The sequence below is a fragment of the Ictidomys tridecemlineatus genome, chromosome 10 (assembly GCF_052094955.1).
Source record: "Ictidomys tridecemlineatus isolate mIctTri1 chromosome 10, mIctTri1.hap1, whole genome shotgun sequence".
Classification (NCBI taxonomy): domain Eukaryota; kingdom Metazoa; phylum Chordata; class Mammalia; order Rodentia; family Sciuridae; genus Ictidomys; species Ictidomys tridecemlineatus.
This window is the reverse complement of record NC_135486.1, coordinates 96,481,774-96,501,608: the sequence shown is the minus strand read 5'-3', so window position 1 is coordinate 96,501,608 and position 19,835 is coordinate 96,481,774. Positions and strand designations below refer to the sequence as shown.

General features: G+C 38.9%; 1 protein-coding gene across 3 annotated transcripts in view; it reads left to right on the top strand.

Annotated features, from left to right (window-relative positions):
- Olah (oleoyl-ACP hydrolase) overlaps window positions 1–1,750 on the top strand; it is a 65,769-nt gene extending 64,019 nt beyond the window's left edge. For 2 of the 3 annotated variants that reach the window (XM_040277591.2, XM_078023479.1), the window contains exon 11: window positions 188–1,750. In XM_040277591.2, the coding sequence (XP_040133525.2) occupies window positions 188–330 (143 nt within the window). In that variant the 3' untranslated portion in view covers window positions 331–1,750. The remainder of the gene's footprint in view (window positions 1–187) is intronic. The other variant, XR_013426734.1, reaches the window with a different exon arrangement.
- The last annotated feature ends 18,085 nt before the right edge of the window (window positions 1,751–19,835 follow it).

Below are 19,835 nucleotides of genomic sequence, written 5' to 3'. Positions count from 1 at the left end.
GGGAATACTAGTCACAACATTGATAGGTCTTAGAGAAATTAAAAATACAGGATGCACAGAACCTGATACCTTGGAAATAACTACCATTGGGTATCATCAGCTCTTGGATAAATACTATCTGGAAATAAGTATTTTGTTTTAGATGGAAAAGTCATTTGTTATTAAATATAATTTTGTTTACTTTTAGCCTGGAAAGATGTGACCAATGGGACTGTTGATATTCACATGCTGCCAGGAAATCACTTTTATCTTCTGAAACCTGACAATGAAAACTTCATCAAGAAATACATAACCAAGTGTCTAGAACTGTCAATGCTTGCTGACTTTTAGGTATTTTTCCTTCAGGCCTTAAAATAGTCTTCTTCAGTTATGCAGATGTAGCCCAGTAGTTTTATTCAGAGATTGGAAATCACACATTTTTTACTGTCAGGATAATTTATTATATATGAATGCATTTCTCCCTCAAGCATTTATGCATATGGGGACAAAAAGCAAAGATGTAAAACACACTTCTGGCAGAGTATCTTTTTATTTGACTTTCATTCAATTTGCATCTGGGAAAGTTTGCCAGCAAAATTAATGCTTGGTAAATTATCATTTTCCCCTTCAATTATTCATCTTTTTTTTTCTAGTGCTGGGGATCAAAACCAGGGCCTTACACATACTAGGCAAGCTTTCTGCCACTAAACTACAACCCTTAGCCTTCTTCAATTATTTTAATGGTGAAAATGATTGACTTATCTTGATCTGTCTTTTGAAATACAGAGTAGTCCTATTTAATAAGAAAATGTAACCTATTGCTTTATGATGCGAAGGCAGCCATATACAAATATTACCTGTATCAACAAGTCCTCAGAACGCCTTCGAGCTCAGCCTTCTTCGTAACCAGTTCCTTCTACATGAATTACTGGGTGGCTGTCTGTGGTCCTGCTAATGACTGATGGACTCAGGGTGAGCCTTTCAAGGACAAACAACCTAGAGTCTACTCATGGGTGTTGTGAGTGGTCAAGCATGAAGGTTAAGCCAAAGAGGCTGTCTTGGCCTCACTGTGATAGCTTGAACTCCACATGGAAGGAAAATGGAACTGTTGGAAACAAACAAGAATCCAAGAGAAAAAGAGAAGCAGAAATGGAGTAAATGATCTGCATCCAAACGACGGCAGAAACTACAAATGGGATCCACAGATCCACTGAAGGGAATGAAGCATCCCGATATCCTGAGGCTGCCTGGGCCCTGAGCTCTGACCATTCCCAGACTGGGCCATCTCTTCAAGGCCTGACTAATGCAGTCAGGCCCCTCCCCACTGCCCATTTCCTTCTTTCTATCACACCTTTACAGTAAATTCTACTAACTTAATGGGACTGATATCTCTTCCTTATAGCCCACACTACTTAACATAATACTAATTATTAAAATCTTAACTTTTAAAGCATCTACATATTCATGGTTACATAATATGACCATTCATTTCATTAAAATAATATGGGCAGTAGGGTCTTAGAAAATAAGATTAAGGAAAATGCATATAGGAGACATTTTTCCAAAACTTATCATAACATTTTAAACCAAGTACAAATAATACAAAAATCATTACTGGGGCTGGGGGCTTTGACTTAGAATTTACATAATAAATTTGGGCTAGAAACAGCCTCAAACAATTTATGTTAAATGTTTAGTATGTGTTGTACTGTACCTTTTAGTTTGATGCAATTTCCAGAGCTTCCTTAGTAAAGGATTGGTAAAAAATTCATTCAGATTTGTGATTATTTTGAAAAACACAGTTCACAATTGGGAGTCTTATGATGTAGCAAATGCCAGGGTTTTGAGGTGGGTTCTTTCTGCTGCCCCTCCCCCAGGTGGAGGGAAAATCCACTAGGGAACAGCTCTGAGTGTTCAGGTCTTCGATTATAAACAGGCTTATCATTGCTAATGTCTTATCTTTGAAGTCTTGGGTCTGACCCTCATTATCGAAAATTTCTATCCTTAGGTAAAACAGTAAAGATGAGCATCATTTTTATTTTCCACAAATTTTATAGTTAAGAAAGCAACTTTGCTTTTTTTTTCAATGGAGGGTTTTTTTCAAGATAACTATAGATTCTCATGTGATTATAAGAAATAATACAGAAATCCTACAAAATGATTAAAGTATGTTATATACATGTGTGACTGCTATAATGAAACCTCTTATGCTGTATAATTAATATCCACTAATAAAAAAATTTGTGTAGGGCTGGGGATGTGGCTCAAGCGGTAGTGCACTCACCTGGCATGCGCGCGGTATTGGGTTCGATCCTCAGCACCACATACAAATAAAGATGTTGTGTCCGAAAACTAAAAAAAAAAAAAAAAAAAAAAAAAAAAAGTTAAAAAATTCTCTCTCTCTCTCTCTCTCAAAAAAGAAATTTGTGTAGCCTTTAACTCAACTTCCCTCACTGTTAAAACTGTATACTATTGTGTCATAGCTATCACAACCAGGATATTGACATTACTACAATCAAGAGACAGAATATTCCAACACTACAGGACACTCCTACTGCCCTGTGATAGCTACATACACCTTCCTCCTATCTAGAAACCACAATTCAGCCCTTTATGCCTATAATTTGACACATCAAGAAGGTTACATAAATAGAAACATACAGCACATAACTGCATGATTTTGGGATTGACTCTGCATTCAGCTTAATTCCCTGGAAATTCATTAGAGGATTGAGAAAAATTTTTAAGGTAAAATGAAACAAATATATACTTCTGGTAATTCCATATCAAACATGAACTCTTTTTTAAAAATTTTGTTTCATTATTTTGTGGTACTGAATGGAACTTAGGGCCACACAATTGCTAGACAAGTGCTCTACCACTGAGCTCTATCCTGATCCCCCAAACTCTTGTGAAGGAAACAGAGGTACAGTCTTTTGGGGGATACTTATCCTATGGAATCTTAAACATATTCATTTTCTCCTTCTCTCTCTCTCTCTCTCTCTCTCTCTCTCTCTCTCTCTCTCTCTCTCGTACTGGGGATCAAGCCCAGGACCTCACACATGCTAGACAATATTCTACCACTGAGCTATACCCCCAGCCCTTTTTATTTTTTATTTTGGGACAGAGTCTCTCACTAAATTGTACAGGCTGGCTTGAACTTGAAACCCTCCTGCCTCAGGTTCCTGATTTACTGGGATTATGGGCTGCACCACCATGCCCAGCATGCATACATTTCTTTTCACATTTCACCCTAGCTGGAAATAACTTCTAAAGGTGACTCACACTAAATTTCACTTTCTGCAGCCAAAGAACATGGGCATCCCACATGTGACCTTTATAAAGACTTTTTGAGCCATTCATTCTCATTGAGGAACTGAATCTGGAAGATAAGAACTTCCCACAGTTAAGATAATTCGCTGATTTTAATCACAGATATGTGTGGGGAAGAAGAGGTTAGTTATTTGCTGAATGTAATATCGCAAATCCCCCTAGACTTGAAAAGATGTACCTTCTTGAAGGAGCAGTTTGCTATTTTAGCTTCACCATGTAGGAATGAAATATGTCCAGTTCAGATGACTTCAGCCCTCCTAAAGCTTTGCTTAGGGAGTAAACACACTGTAATTTAAAAGTAAAACTGGGGGATCATAGCTGAGTTAGGAATTCCATTTGTCTTGTTGCTACCAAGAGTGTCCGTCAGTTCTGTTTATTCTAGCATAAAACATAGAAGATTAGGACCCTTGTATTTGTTTCCCTTCTTCTTATTTAACTGAGTCACTGATAGCATCTTGGAGCAACACCAGTACCAATACAATGCCTGCCATAAGCCAGTTAGGTTATGAAAGTTTAAATATATTAGCCAGTTATTGGTCTTTGAATTACTTTTAAAATTTTATTAGTATTTGAGACTTTTATTTTGAAATAATTTTAGATTCAGATAAAAGTTATCAAAATAGTATGATTTCAGAGTACCCCGTATTCAGTTTCTCCACTTTTTAAATGGTATTTTTCTCCAATACTCTGAGTACTCAAGGAGATTGTTAGTAGATAACATCATGGTGGATGCTATTAATATTTCCTAGCCTGTTGCTCTTCTGTAATGTTCCTCAATCTTTACACCCTTACTGAAAATATTTTTAAAACTAAAAATAAACAAACAAGTTAGAAATGGAAAAACAAAAACCAAAACCAGTAACAACAACTAAGAACCAATGTACTAGGCTAACCAGCCACCGTTCAAGTCTTTATTTGAAGAAAGTTTTTATGATTTGGGGAAAAGTTCAACATGAATTACATAAATCATACATATGAAAAGATATCTAAACTTTCTTTTTTTTTAAAGAGAGAGTGAGAGAAGAGAGAGAGAGAGAGAATTTTTAATATTTATTTTTTACTTCTTGGCAGACACAATATCCCCGTTGGCATGTGGTGCAGAGGATCGAACCCGGGCCGCATGCATGCCAGGCGAGCGTGCTACTGCTTGAGCCACGTCCCCAGCCCCCAAGATATCTAAACTTTCAATGAGCTTATTCTTACTGGACATTTACCCTACATAAGACACTATTTGAAATGCTATACCTGGAGTTCATTTAACAGTCATTTATCCTTCATTTTTAGATGAAAAGACGTAGGCACAGAGATTAACTATGTCACAGCCTCAAAGGGGGTGGCAGGGCCTGAGTGTGAACCTCCATGGTCTGAAAGATGTCCTTCACCCAGCCATAACATTTTTTTTTTTTAAGAGAGAGTGAGAGAGAGGGGGGGACAGAGAGAGAGAGAGAGAGAGAGAATTTTAATATTTATTTATTTTTTCTTAGTTCTCGGCGGACACAACATCTTTGTTGGTATGTGGTGCTGAGGATCCAACCCGGGCCGCACGCATGCCAGGCGAGCGTGCTACCGCTTGAGCCACATCCCCAGCCCCAGCCATAACATCTTGCCTGAAGAAATGATTGAAGAAATCAATTATGCCATTCTATGAACATTCATGCACGTAAAAAATTACACTTTAGAAGGCTATTTAATGATAAGAAAATGCTTATAATATAGCATTAAGTACAGGAAGAAAACTGCATATACACATAACATCATAAGAGTGTGCATTACATGTACATATGAGTTTACCTATAATCTTATGCACATATACACACTGGAAAATAGATGTATTTTAGCAAGAATGGTGGAATGTGATGGACATCATTATCCAAATACATGTATGACAGGTGACTTCAAGTTGTCACCTGGGTGAAGGAATTCCTGATGATGATTATTTATTCTGTTCGTTTCCTTTCCCAAAGTTTCCACTTCTGTCATATCAATAAAACAGTATTTTAAAGTTAGACCCTCACAGAACTCTTCTGTTCAGAGAGACACTTGCCCAAGAAAGTCCCAACGAGAAAGGGACGTGGTGGCTGGAGCAGGGCCCGCTAGCGCTTCCAGAGGTCTGTGTCTACTTTCCGGCTCAGAGTAGTTTAACCAGTGTCCGTGGTCCAGAAGGGTTGCCATGGGGAGCCCGGTTCGTCGTTGACAGGTGACAAGGTGCAGTCTATGCTGGAATAAGGGGGCAGGTGTGAGAGTGACCACAGGGTCGCCATCGAGAGCTCCCGGGTGAGGACAGCAGGCACGTGTGTCTCATGCTCTATTTAAGCGCTTCCCTCTCAGAGCATCCCCCACCCCCACCCGCACCCGGCACAGCCTCCCTGTGCCCTGCGTTACCTGCAGGGATATGGTGCCAAAGGCATGGATGCTGCAGCTCTCTGGGCGCTCGTTGCCTGGAGGGTGCGGGGCTGTGGCTTTTCAGGCAACCTTTGCTGAAATGTGCGGGGTGGTGGGGGGTGGGGGCGGGTGTGTGGGTTGGGGATGGGGTCGGAAATGTCAACACTCCGTGTCAGACACTGCCACCTGCTGGTCATTTTCAAACTGTACCCTTGAACTCATTTCTCCCTAAAAATACAACTTGGTGTTTTAAATTCCTGTTATTCAAATATATGTAAAACCTGGGATTCACATAACAGTTATGTTTGAGTATTAATGATGGTCATTGCTCTAGACCCTGGCAGCACAGCTGGGAGGAAATAAACAATAGACTCTTTTATTGAGATTGAAGTCTAGTGAAAAAGACATTAAACAAAAAATCACACGAGATGAATTAAAAAACTACAAACATGCACGAGCCTACAAAAGATGAACCCTTGTTATGTTTTTTGATGTAGGTGAAATGCAAACTCAATCATTGTTTATATCGGATGTTATCGTATTATTTCTGAGCTCCAAATCCTTCTCTCCATATTCTGTCCTCTGGTTATACCCATGACACATTCCTCCAATGCTTCTGTCAGGGACTTCTTGGTGGATCCAGTTAACAGGAAGCAGAGGGGGGCTTAGAGGCAGGAGGAAATGAACAGGAAGCAGGAGGCTTTGGAGAGGACCTTGGCCTCTGACTGTCACTTCCTACTCCTGACTATCTGCCCCAGCATTTGCACCTCAGCCAGCAGCAGCAGCTGACTCCAGCCTCCAGCCCCTCTAGCCTTCCCAGGACTAGCCTTGGGCCTGAAAAACCACTTCAAAGTTCTTGCTCCAATCTGAGATGGAGGAAATCCCAGTGACCTTCAAAGATGATTTCAACTAGGACCTGCTGTCCTTCAGGGTGATTTCTTTTAGTTAGAACTTTGAAAGCTGTAGTTAAAGATTTCAAATTCTGTCAGTTTTAGAAGCTATACTGAATTAAAAAAAGCTTCTCTGTGGGGCTGGTGTTGCAGGTCAGTGGCAGAGCACTTGTCTACATGTGCAGAGGCCTCGGTTTGCTCCCAGTACCACCAAATACTACTACTACTACTACTACTACTAGTAATAATAATAATAATAATTATTATTATATGCGTGACTTTTTAAAATGTTTTTATCTTTTGAAAGAGTAAGTCTCTGGCTTTAGAGATGGAAGATACTTGGAAAACACTTTTTCCCTCCTCGTCAATTCAGAGGTAATGAAACTGAGACCCAAAGGGAACTCCATTAATTCCCTGAAGTAACAAAGCTATGCCAGATCAAGGATCATTACTGAGTTTTCTTTGTGTGCCTTCCTCAATTTATTCTACAGAAGTAAAAATCTGCTAAAATATTCTCCACATTTAAAATTTAGAAGAATTTGTTTTGTTAAAATTGCTGTTAGGGCTAGTGATGTAGTATCAGCACAAAAGAACCAAGCTGGTGCAAACGTCAGAGATCATCCCAGCCTTTATATTCAGTGATAAAATCACACATCTGATGGACCCACTTTCCTGGTAGAAAGTGAGCCACCAGCCAATGGGGGGTCTGTATTTATATGGGTTACACTGAGAGGTGACTTAATTAATGAGGGTGTCAGTTTGGGCACTCAGGAATTTGAGATCTGTTTTTACTGAATGGGATGAAAAGTCTGGGGTCATCAGTATCTGGGATTCATCTTTATTGACCCAGATGGAGGGTCTCGATCAGGATTCATTTGAGGAAGTATCAATGCTTTGGCCTCTTCCCAGAGATTGTCATTCCAAGCTTGACGGATATCTCTTCCTCAGGCCTTTTTTTTGTCACTGGGAAAGAATGTATTGCAAAAGGATTAATATTATCAATGTATTGTTTTCTTCCCCACTTTCTCTTCTCCAGTTTTTGGGGTTGGCATTTTCCATATCTAATATTCCAAACTCTGGAAAGGAAAAATGAATTGAGAAGGAGAGAGAAATCTTTGGCTACTTCCTTCTGGAAGGGGGATATTTGGGGGGGGGGCTCCTTTTAGAGTCCTGGAAGTGAATATGGAGGGGATGTAGAGGGGGATGTGTGAGGAAGTTTTGAGGCCATTGTGAGCAATGTCAATATTCTTTATGCGACCCTAGAAAATTATGCATTAAGTAACAGGAGGAGAGGTGATTGTGTATACTTTGCCATTGAATCTCAGTATCATTATATGGAACTCAAGCAACCAAAAAAGTGGGTAATATTATAATGGCGTTGGAGTCTCTGAGCTGACGGCAAATCTTGTACTTGTTTTCCTACCCAAATAATAGAGTCTTTTAGTTACTGGACCTCACTCAGAATTTCCTGGTCAATATGTTCTTGAGCATTTATACACTATGGAGTATTACACAGCACTAAAAAATGACAAAATCATGGAATTTGCAGGGAAATGGATGGCATTAGAGCAGATTATGCTCAGTGAAGCTAGCCAATCCCTAAAAAACAAATACCAAATGTCTTCTTTGATATAATGAGAGCAACTAAGAATAGAGTAGGGAGGAAGAGCAGGAAGAAAAGATTGACATTAAACAGAGGCACGAGATGGGAGGGAAAGAGAGAGAAAAGTGGAATTGCATGGAAATGGAAAGAGACCCTCATTGTTATAAAAAACTACATAAAAGAGGTTGTGAGGGGAATTGGAAGAAAAATAAGGAGAGAAATGAATTACAGTAGATGGGATAGAAAGAAAAGATGGGGGGAGGGGGATAGTAGAGGATAGGAAAGGTAGCAGAATACATCAGTCACTAGTATGGCATTATGTAAAAATGTGAATGTGTAACCTATGTGATTCTGCAATCTGTATTTGGGGTAAAAATGGGAGTTCATAACTCACTTGAAACTATTGTTCGAAGTATGATATGTCAAGAGCTTTGTAATGTTGTGAACAACCAATTAAAAAAAATATGTTCTTGAGGCTGCTCAGTTTCAGTGTAATTCTTATGGAACTGCCAAAGATAACGCATTGTTGGACCTCTTGGGATTAGGCCACTGCTGCCATAGAGGCAGAGATAATGATGCCAGCCAAAACAACACCAGCTATTAACCAGCCAATGAATCATTTAGCCCAGTGCTTTTAATGTCAAAGCAACTCTTTCATGAATGCTAGTGAAGGGGTTTCATGCCATGGTTCTTTTAATTTTACAGGGAGCCAAGTAGCTAGTGGCCTTTTGAGAATCATAACAGTTTGTTTGGGGCTCTGACATATGGTTCGATTGACACCGTACTGCAATATACAGTTTTTACATCTAACATATATTTTGTGAGGCATTATATTTAAATGGGCCCAGATAATAAAACATAGGGATTTAATACACATGCTGTGAGATAGAATTCCTTATGAAAGGAAATATTAAGATAGGTAACATTTTAAACTTATTATATTGAAATTCACCACTCCATATTCAAAAAGGCTCCTGAGTCAGATCAATTTTCCATATTCTAGGTAGTCTTGGAGCCATTTAACCTTGTCTCCTACCACTCCTGATTGGTTTACATAGAAACAGCATTCTTTCCTGAACAGTTTTGTAGGATGACAGATGCCAGGGAGTCCAGATGATTTTGTAACATCAATGGATTTTACAAAATCAGTGGATTTTACAAAATCAGTGACCTGTTGGATATCTGCAATAACCTGTGATGATTATTTTTATAGTGAATAGAGGTTCCTAATCCTGCTGCTCCTGTGCCAATCCTGGTGGATGTTTTTAGCCCTATGAGTAAGGTAATAATTTGGGGGGCTCCCCTGTGTCTGCTGTGTGCTATCATTGGAATGGGTAGGCCTTGGTTGTGAGGTAAATTGTCAGTTTGAGGATTAAGGAAGATTAAGGTGCAAAGTCCAGTTTGATTTTGGTGGGCAGGGATAAATTGAGCCTTGCAAAGAAAAAATCCTCATAATTTGGGGGGCATCAGGGCTGGGGGCTGACATAAGTGTATATTTTAAGTTCTATTTAAAAGAATTAATTGTTTTTCTTTTTAAATTTCCCGGTATGACTGTACTTTGGGTTTAACTATTTTTGCTAGGTTTTCAAGATCAAGCTGGTCAAATTGACCTTGTTCCTATGTATTGTTAAGAGTCAGCTGAGTTCCCACAAGGGTTACTCTTGGAGAACTTGAGAGCAGCTTCTTAGCTCTTTTAGTGCCATCTGCTTGTTAGTATGGGTTAGGGTCTCCTTGGATGAGGTGGCTTCCTTTGGAAGCAACAGGGATGTCTTCCTTTTCCAGGGACCCTCATCTTTGCAGCAGGTGCACTGGTGGACTTTCTGTTCTCCAGTGGTTTTGTTAATCTCCCTGATTTGGAGGTCATGGGGCCCAGAGTTGCAAATTTCTTTAAGGAAGTTCTCTCACTCCCTGGCTTCAGGCTGACTCAGAGGGCAGGAGCCAAATATTGATTTTTCCTGGCCCTTTTATTTTAGCCTTAATCTTTAAGCCTTGGTCTTAAACATCCAGCAAGACAGTCTCACCAGTCTAAAAGTAAGAGTACTGGGTTTTAACATCAATGTTTATAACATTACAGTCATTTACCCCTTTTATTTAACTGGGGTCTCGTATTAGCACTGCAAGTCAGCCTTATATCCTGTCTGTGGGTGATTGATGGCTTCTTAGCTCAAATTAACCCAGGTTGTTTATTCGTGAAGCGGTACCTCGGCAAAACATTAACAGGCAACAGTTATAGAGTTTACAAGGAAAATACAAAATGAAATTAACAAGAGTAAAAACATTTAAGTTGTGAAATAGCAATCTTGAATTTTGACTGAGTTATAAATTATATCCCCTATTTGAGATCACAGTAATTTTTACAGCAAACACAAATCTTTTGAATATAACTAAAAAATGAGCTGAAGTCTGGCCTATTTTGGAGCCATTTTAACATGTAATAAGGTGGGAGGCAGAGCCTTATCTCAGTTAAGGCAGGGCTCTTGACAAAGTGTTCTAGTTCTGAAGCTTTGCCTCTTTCTTAAATATCATTTAACAAAGTTTACATAGATTGTTTCCTGAGTCTATATGAATGTTAGCTAACACAATATGACATTACATCTAAAACATGAATCAAAGAAAGGCTGAGAGAGATTTTAACTTTCCTTTTGTGTACAAAATTGGCAAAGTGCTTTTATGTTTCACAATACTAACCTTTAAACAGATCAAGCTTTCATTATCTTTTAGAAATACATTTACATTTCTATCCCAATGTGAAAAGTTACATAGGATTTTAGGTTCAGTTACAGAAAATTAAGTGATATAAATAAAACCTCAATTAAATTTTATCTTCTTATAAGTCTAAAATTACATACAGACAACTTCAGTTTGGAGAGAATCAGCTAGTTAAAAATGTTCTTTTAAACCCCCTGCTTTAAAGATTTTTTTTAAGAGAGAGAGACAGAGAGACAGAGAGAATTTTTTTAATATTTATTTTTTAGTTATTGGCGGACACAACATCTTTGTTTTATGTGGTGCTGAGGATCAAACCCGGGCCGCACGCATGCCAGGTGAGCGTACTATCGCTTGAGTCACATCCCCAGCCCAAGCTTTAAAGATTTGTATACCTGGAAGATATGAACCTACTTAGTATGCTATACTGATGTTTTTTATATTAATTAAGTTTAGCTTTTAAAGGAAAACTTAGATTCTGTAAGGTAATGTAATTCTCAAAAATAACAGTTGTTGCTGTGTAACAAGTGTTGTATAGACCCTAATTACTTTAAGACTAGTTGCTTTAAAGAATAAAACTTATCAGACACATGTTAAGAGTAAATTAATATTTTAAGAAATTCTTGTCAGGTTAACATATAGATTAAACCTCGGTTTTATACTAGTAAATTCGTATTTGACCATAGGGGGAAAAAACCTTAAATAGCTTCGCCTAATTGTTCCACATACATATAACCAACTTAGTGACACACAAACTTGTTAACATTTGCCCCTTAATTACACAGACCTTCTTATCACTTAGATGCACCTGTTGCTTATTTCAACACGCAAAGACTTTCTTACCTAGAAACATTTTTTTCTTCCTTCTATTAAATATATGTCCATACCTATAACCTTCTAATTTCTCTTTCATATCTGTTAACCCTTCTTTTTGTTTACATTCTGAAATAACCCTTATGAAATTTCTGAATTTAGACAAATTACTTCATTTTAAATAGAATAAATACTTTATGTTATTTACACTACTCTAATTGAAACACAGATGAAACTTTTGGACCCCTTGTACCTAGAATCACATCTGTTTATTTACCAATTCATAAAAACATAAACAATGTTCAAGTATATCATCCCATGGAATTCAAGAAGTTATGAGTACTTGTTATATTTAACAGTTAGCATTTTAACTTTGTAAGTTGATCAGATGACTGCAACAACAACAAAAAAAAACATAATTAATCCTGTATAGGTCAAATCTAATTTACTTATGAACTATAACAACCAAAGTGTGAGATAAGTGTCCTGAACAGCATTCACCTCTTCCATGTTGTAGAAACAATGGGTTTATACATTAACATTTTGTCGGATGTTTGACCATCTGGAAAAATTTGAATTAGGAACTTTAAAGACACCTTTTATATCATTTGTTTACCCAATTTAAGTTGAACCTTCTAAATCAAATGAATTAAAAGTACTTGGTTCCATATTTTTGAAATTTTAATTTATGAGCTAATACACAAACACATGCAGACTGGACAATACACTGATGTACACATACACAGAACAAAGAAATAAAAACTTTATAGCTTTGTAAAAAACTATTAGATTGAGAGCTAACCTTTGCAAATTGGCCTCTGAAGAGAGGAGAGTATAAAAAAATCTTCATGGTTGGATAAAATAGGTCTGATCAGAAATACACATTAACCTAGGTATGCCAGATCAGAATCATGAACTAAAAAACATAGAATTTTTTTTTTAAAAAAAAAGAATCCTAGGGGAAAAATGATATGACTGTTAATTATTTTAATAAAGCAGCAGTTTCCTACTGAGCCTGTCATTCACATTCTAATACAAGCTTCAGCCTGGTCTGGCCAGGGAAATTGCTGCCTGGGGCTTTTTAACACTTTTTTCCCCATTGGTAATCAGGCCGGGTTTAGATACAGAAAATTATAAAACATCATGCTTCTTACTGGGACATGCTGTTGACTATTGGGCTATCAGGGTTATTTATTCCTCTTAGTGACAAACAGGTTAAATTTTTGCTCCATAGGTAAGCTGAGGGGAAGGGCTTGAAATAAGGCTCCTTTTTACATGACTTGGAGCTGGGACCTCACTCAGAATGGAGGATACTACTCAACCTTTTGATAATTATGTGAAATTAGGGGAGGACATTTACCAGCTAGTTGTGCCCTTAAAATCTCTTCAGAAAGGGATTATTTGCCTGCTGCTTGGTCATTCACCATCCCTATAACCTGAGGCTCCTCAGATACATTATCTGAAGTGTCAAGGGTGGTGGAATTTGGGTCCTTTTGGTCCAGCAATTCAGTTTATGGGACTTGGGAAGCTGGCTGCACCAAGGGGAAGAGTGTTTTCCTCTGGGGACAATCCACTTTCCAGTGTCCCCATTTCCCACATTTGGGACATGGCTTGGTGGAGAACCTTGAGTTGTGACAAACTTTTGCCCAATGTCCAGTCCACCCAATTAGAAACAGGGCCCAGGAGGTACATTACAGGGTCCGGTAGGGCACAAGCAGCAGTGGCTTTTTTCAGAGCTATGGATGACTGAGGCTAGGAGCTGATACTTAGTTTTAAGATGCTTTTCTTTCTCCTGTTTGGACTCATCTTCCCTTTTCTTTATTTCGCCTATTTATTTATTTTTTTTATGTGATGCTGAGGATCGAGCCCAGGGTCTCACATGTGCCAGGCAATCATCTTCCCTATTCTTAAAGGTCCTGAAAGCAGTGCCTCCGGAAAGCCTTGGGCCCCTTCTCTAACTATTTAAGTTTTTTTATGGGTACCTGGTGCAGACCCATGGATAAATTGGACAGGGAGAAAGAGAATATCAGCAGGAGTATGAAGGTCTAGGATATAGTAGTTGGTAATTGAGTGAAGGAAAGAGGGAAAGTTGGAGGTAGGGAACCTCAAACCACTTTCCATTCTGTATTAAATATTTTTGAAAGCCTGGAGACTTTCCTTATCATGAGTTCCATCCTTGGGCCATGGGCACTGGCTACCTAATTTGTACTGTTGCCAAATTTGAGTGCTGTGCCTAATGAGGCTTTTAATTTTGAGGTCAGTTTGGGAGTAGAGGGCCTTAAAATCTTTTTAAAAAGACACCAAGGCTCCCACTCCTGCTGTATCAATCTACACAAGTTGTTCATCACCCCCCCCCCCCCCGTTATTTTGCTGCAGCCAGACTGTGGCAGACAGTGGCCCGTTTCGGGGAGCCCCGGGACACTCGGGGGTAAGTGACAAGAAAAAGCTGCCTGTCCCTAGATAGGATGGAAGCAAATCTGCTCGTCCTTAGGCAGATAGGGCGAGAGGAAAAATGGCCATTTTGAGAAAATGGAAAAGATTGATATAGTATGTTTGTGTCTTGTTTTGTCTTGAAATGTTGTATTGTCTTTGTGACGAAAATATGGAAGGGGTGAGAAGTAAATTACTAAGGGAAAGAGGCACCCCAGTGGAACCAAGAATAGTTAGGGCATGTGTTGATGGAAGCCCGGGAACTCTATTCAGAAAGAAAAAGAAAGTTCAGAGGAGGAAGGATTATCAGGAAAAAAGTTGCAGCAAAAGGCTATTACTAAATACTTTTTGTTACCGGAGGGTGCATGAATCAGCTGCTACATGCGTGAGCGGGTCATGGTGCAGCAAGGACTTTCCAAGCAGCGGCAGCCAGCTCTTCCCTGCCCCCGGCCCGGGGAGCAAGACGCCATTGCGAGAGCCCAAATCCAGACCTGACCCAGAAGCACGGTCTCACAGGCTCTGGCTCCCTGTGTCCAGTGGCAGTTTGAGTCTGGGACACTCCCCTGGACTCTCCCCAGGGCCATCTGTGGCTGCCTGGGTCGCTGCAGGCGGAAGATGGCCAGCTTCCCTGAAGTTTGATTATTTCCAAGGCCAGTAATGAGCGCCATTAAGGCCTATTTCAAATGTAAAAAACCTTGAGATAATGTACTAAATTGTTCAGAAGGTTGTTTTCTTAGTGCCTGCTGGAACACTACAGGATTTTCTTTAACATCATTGCTGGAGTTCCTGCTTTCGTCCCAGTGCTGGTGAAAACGAGGGTGGAAGAATTTCCAGTGTTGCTGAGAACCGGACGAGACTTCGAATCAAGCTAGCTGCCTGCAGAACTTACCTGGACTGTGACTTAAGCTAGCTGACTGCAGAACTTACCTGGACTGTGATTTACCTGGACTGTGAGTTAATCTATTGAGACACTGTTTTATCTGGACTGAGACAACAAACTGTAATCTACAACAAATTGTAACTCAGTATCTTTGCAAATGGTGTCATTGCTGATATAATTTTTCCAAGGGCTTCTTGCATGGTGCCATCAATTAGCTTGATATTGTGGCATTTTGTATCCTCCCCTTCTGCTTGTAGCAGATTATTTATGGTGTTTGTGTAAAAACCACTATGGTAGTTATTTAAATTAAACAAAAGGGGGAAATGTTAGAGTCAGTAAACAAGTCACTAGGGCACCTGGCATTTTGCCAGAGGGAGTGGTTTGTGAAGTAACACCATTAAGTGTGGAGATTCCTTATTGGTTGACTGATGTATCTAGTTTATGCTAATTAAGATAAGCTGTGTGGAATGTATAAATACCTCTGTTATCCTACAATAAACGGCTCCCACTCCTGCTGTATCAATCTACACAAGTTGTTCGTCACCCCCCTGTTATTTTGCTGCAGCTGGACTGTGGCAACCTTTATTTCTCCTTCATCCCCAAGCACATTTTTACTAATCTGGACATTTAAATAAAGTAGTGTCACTTCAAAAATAAAAATTAAAAAAAATTTAAAAAGACACCAAGGGAGTGTCTCTGGGAGCTGATTGGGTAACTCCCACATTTGGAAAACTTGATGAAATTAAGTTTTAATTAGTAATAATTAATTAATAAGTTTTAATTTTAACCACTAAGAGCAAAGCATCCTCTGAACTCTTATCTCATGGCTGTGCCAGTCATTGGACTGGACTTTTCCCATGGGGACTGGGGAAACATCTTTACTCCAATCTCAGTGGTAGGGAACTCTTGGGGTCCTGGCTAGCTATCTGCTGGAGGCTGCATAAATGGAGTTTTAACATCTCTGGAGAATTTAAAGGCCAGTGTTAGATGCAGAAAGAAAATGGCAAAGAGGTCTCTGGTCCATGAGTTTTGCTGGATGTGAAGGGAAGGAAAGATTGGGGAGGAGAGAAAGTAGAAACAGGACAGCTTCAATGCCAATAAAGGATCTGATACAAATCCTTGCATCATCTGTGTGACATAGCCCCAAGAATCTAGCAGGTGGTCGTTAGTACCCCTGGGGGCTGTCAAGGCCAGATTTGAGATGTAAGACATTCATAAAATACCAGAGAGTGGCCCTGGCCATCTGTCTTCAGTTGCCTTAAGCCCTCCTCTGTCCCATTCAAATTTCTCCCAAACAAAGCCAGTAGTTGCTCAGCTAAAATGGACTGCAGAGGGCATGAAGGGAGCATGTTCTACAGGGTCAGGGGAGGCACAGTCAGTTTGGGGATTCAGCTGTAGCTCAAATGAGTGGTGGCTAAGGGGACTTTCAGAAAGCCATGGAATTGCCAGTCAATGGTCAGTTTCCTGGCCTCCTCAGTCATTTAACTCTGTGGGGAGAGGAAATGGGATTTGGGGGCATGGAGAAGGACAAAATATTACCTTTCTCCTGTTTCCCAGTCAGGAAAACAAAATGTTAGCACAATAGGATCCGTCTGGGTGCCAGCTTCACAGATCAGCACAGCCTTTATTCAGAGACAAAATCACACGTCTGACGGACCCACTTTCCTGGTGGAAAATGAGCCAATAGCCAAAGGGGCAGTCTTTGCTTATATGTGTTATACTAAGATGATTTGATTAGTGAGGATGTGATTTAATCAATGAGGTCTGGACACTCAGGAATTTGAGATCTGTTTTTACTGGGCAAGATGAAGGGTCTGGGGTCAGCAGCAAGTATCCGGAATTTGTCTTTATTGGGCCAGATGAAGGGTCTGGAAAAGGATTTTTGAAGAAAGATCAATGCTTTGGCCTCTTCCCAGAGACTGTCATTCCAAGCTTGATGGATATCTCTTCCCCAGGGCTTTTCTTGTATTTGTATTGCGAAAAGATAAATGTTCTCAATGTGTTGCTTAATCCTCGCTTTCTCTTCTGGGGCCATGCTATTTGGCGATTTGTCATTTTTCATATCTAATGTGTAGTGCAGCGTAGAGTGCATGGCTGACACTCATGAGGCCCTAGGTTCAACCCCAGCACCATGAACATCAACGACAAAACATTGCTTTTAAAAAATGTTAGGTTATAACACCAGGGAATCATATTATCCCATGAACCTTCTCTTTTTTGTCCTGTAAAGTGAGGTCATATACCTATTGAGTTGTTATCTATTTGTGTGATTTAAAGTTGTATCCTAATTTATTTTAAATTTCTTAGTCTGAAAAGGGTTTCTTTCATGGTAAAAATCAGAATAGAAATTTTACTTAGAACAAAACTAGTAAAATTGATACATGTTTATAATTTATGAGATAGCTTTTTGTTTTTGGTAAATATTGCTGTTTGAGTATTCACGTTAAATTTTGAATATGTGTTTAACTTAAGAATTTGTTTTTGCTGGGATTTTCTTGAGGAAGGATTTTAGCCAGAGTTTCAGCAATATGGGAGAGAAAGGGTGCTTTAAGTCAGAGTGAGCACTCAGAAACAGCATGGAGAATGGCACAGAGGTCTGGACACTCAGGAATTTGAGATCTGTTTTTATTGGGCAAGATAAAGGGTCTGGTGTACCCAGAGTAGCTCAGGGTGTGCACGCACGAATGCAGTGCAAAGCTGAGAACTTGCTAGAAGTGTAAAGCAATTCCAGTTGAGTCAGAAACTCTGGGAATGGGGTCCTGAAATCTGTTTTGATGCACCCTCTAGAGACTGAGGGTAGCTAAACTTTGAGAGCCAATGAAATAACAGGGTTTTTTGTTTGTTTTTGTTTTGCACAGTATTGGAGATCAAACCAATACTGTGCTCTATCACTGAGCTACATCTCCAGCTTTTTAGTTTTTATTCTGAGACAGGGTCTCACTAAGTTGCCCAGGTTGGCCTGGAATTTGCAATCCTCCAGCCTCATTTTCCTGAGTATGGGGGAATACAGGTGTGCTTTACTCTACCTGGCTTCAAAAGAGAGTATTTTACAACCTAGCATGGTGCCTAAATCATGTTAGATTCTCAGAAATTTTTGTTGAAAAGCAGAGTGGGTCAAAGTGAACCGAAGAATCTGATCCATTTTGGATGTTGATTGGTTCCTGGTTGTGGATTATGTTAAATGCTATTTTAAGGAGTCAGACTTAACTGCATGTACAATGAGAAGCTGTTTCAAGTGTTTGATTATGGGGACAATATGATTAGAGCTGTGATTTAAGAAGAGTGTTATAGTAGGAGTAGGCATTGTAGGAAAAACAATTAAATTGGAAATTTTTAGATTATGGCTCTAGATAAAATAAACTCATGAATACTGTTGTTTCCTTATTTTCATTGGTTGGATTTTTTTTTTTTCATGGCTATTCAGGGTTTTAGTTCAGCTGCTGAGGCGGTGAGAAGTTTTCACATCAGACGTACAGGCAGCATTTTACCCACTTTCCTCGATCCAAAGCGACATACAAGTAACAGGCATGCTTCCCGCTGCCATTCGGAACAGGCATAAAGGGCAAATCATTTAATTTCCGGAAACAAAAGTCCAGCTGCACAGAGCCTTTGCTGTTATTCCCTTGTTCTATGGTTTTCCACCACCCGACAACATTCAGCAAAATGAGTTAAGAGTTATTGGTGTTTGGGGAAGGGCAAAACAAAATAAAACAAAAGGACACAGATGGCAGAGATACACTATTACTGCAAAAGCAGGTGAATGCGGGAACATCCTTGGCTTGCCAGGCTTTATGTGAAGCTTGCATTTTTCTTATCCTTGTCTTTCTTGGTTTGCTGGGCCCCAGACTGCTGGGCCTGGGACTGTAGTAGCTGCGCTGCTGCTTTCTTCTTCTGGAAATTGTTCACCTCGTCCTCCAGCTCCTTCTTCTTGTCTTCCACTTTCTTCTTCTCTTCTTGGTGTGTGCGCTTTAGAAGGTCAAACTTCTCGTGGAAGCGTTTATAAATGCTATTAGAGATGAGCTTTTTATTATAGGAATGTCTTGAATGTGTAGCATATCTTTTGACAAATTTTTTCTTCTCTCTCAAATCTGTGCTATGACTTTCCTTTGAGTATAATAAATATAATTTGAGATAATATTTTATAATTCTAGTAAATACATTTTTACAGTATACAACTTTAACTTTTTGAAATTGAAATATAAATTATTATTTGAAATTTAATCATATTATAATTTCAGCCTAGTGCCACTTAAAATCAATAGTGAATGTTCAATTTGAGTGTTGACTTTATACAACAAAATTAGTTTTCCAAAGTGTGTTTTGGGAATGTTAATTCTATGAGATGTTTCTAGACTAGTTCTGTGTACAGGAAAGTTCAACATATGTCTTTTTTGGTGTTTTGGTTCTAAAGTCATTGTGGAAGGTAAAAATTTTTGTATATAAAAAATGATAGGTATGCATATTGGCTTTGAAATTTCCTTTACTGCCCATCAAATAGCATAAAATATTTGTGTACATAATTGTAAATATTTTAATGATTAATATTTTAATGATTAAAATAAAACACTGTCTATAAGGTCAGAAATCGAATGTTGTAGAGAATAAATTGGGGGTATGAAAAAATATGACCAATCAGTAAGTTTTAATATTTAAGAAGAAAATAAAATAATTTTAAAATTATGCCAAGAAAAGAAAATCATGTTAAAAAGTTTTTTTAAAATTGAGATCAACAATATTTTCAACATCTGTTTGTCTATTTTGTTTCAGGATATTCCCAAAGTAATTTTGGACAGAATTAAAATTAAAATTGAAAAAAATC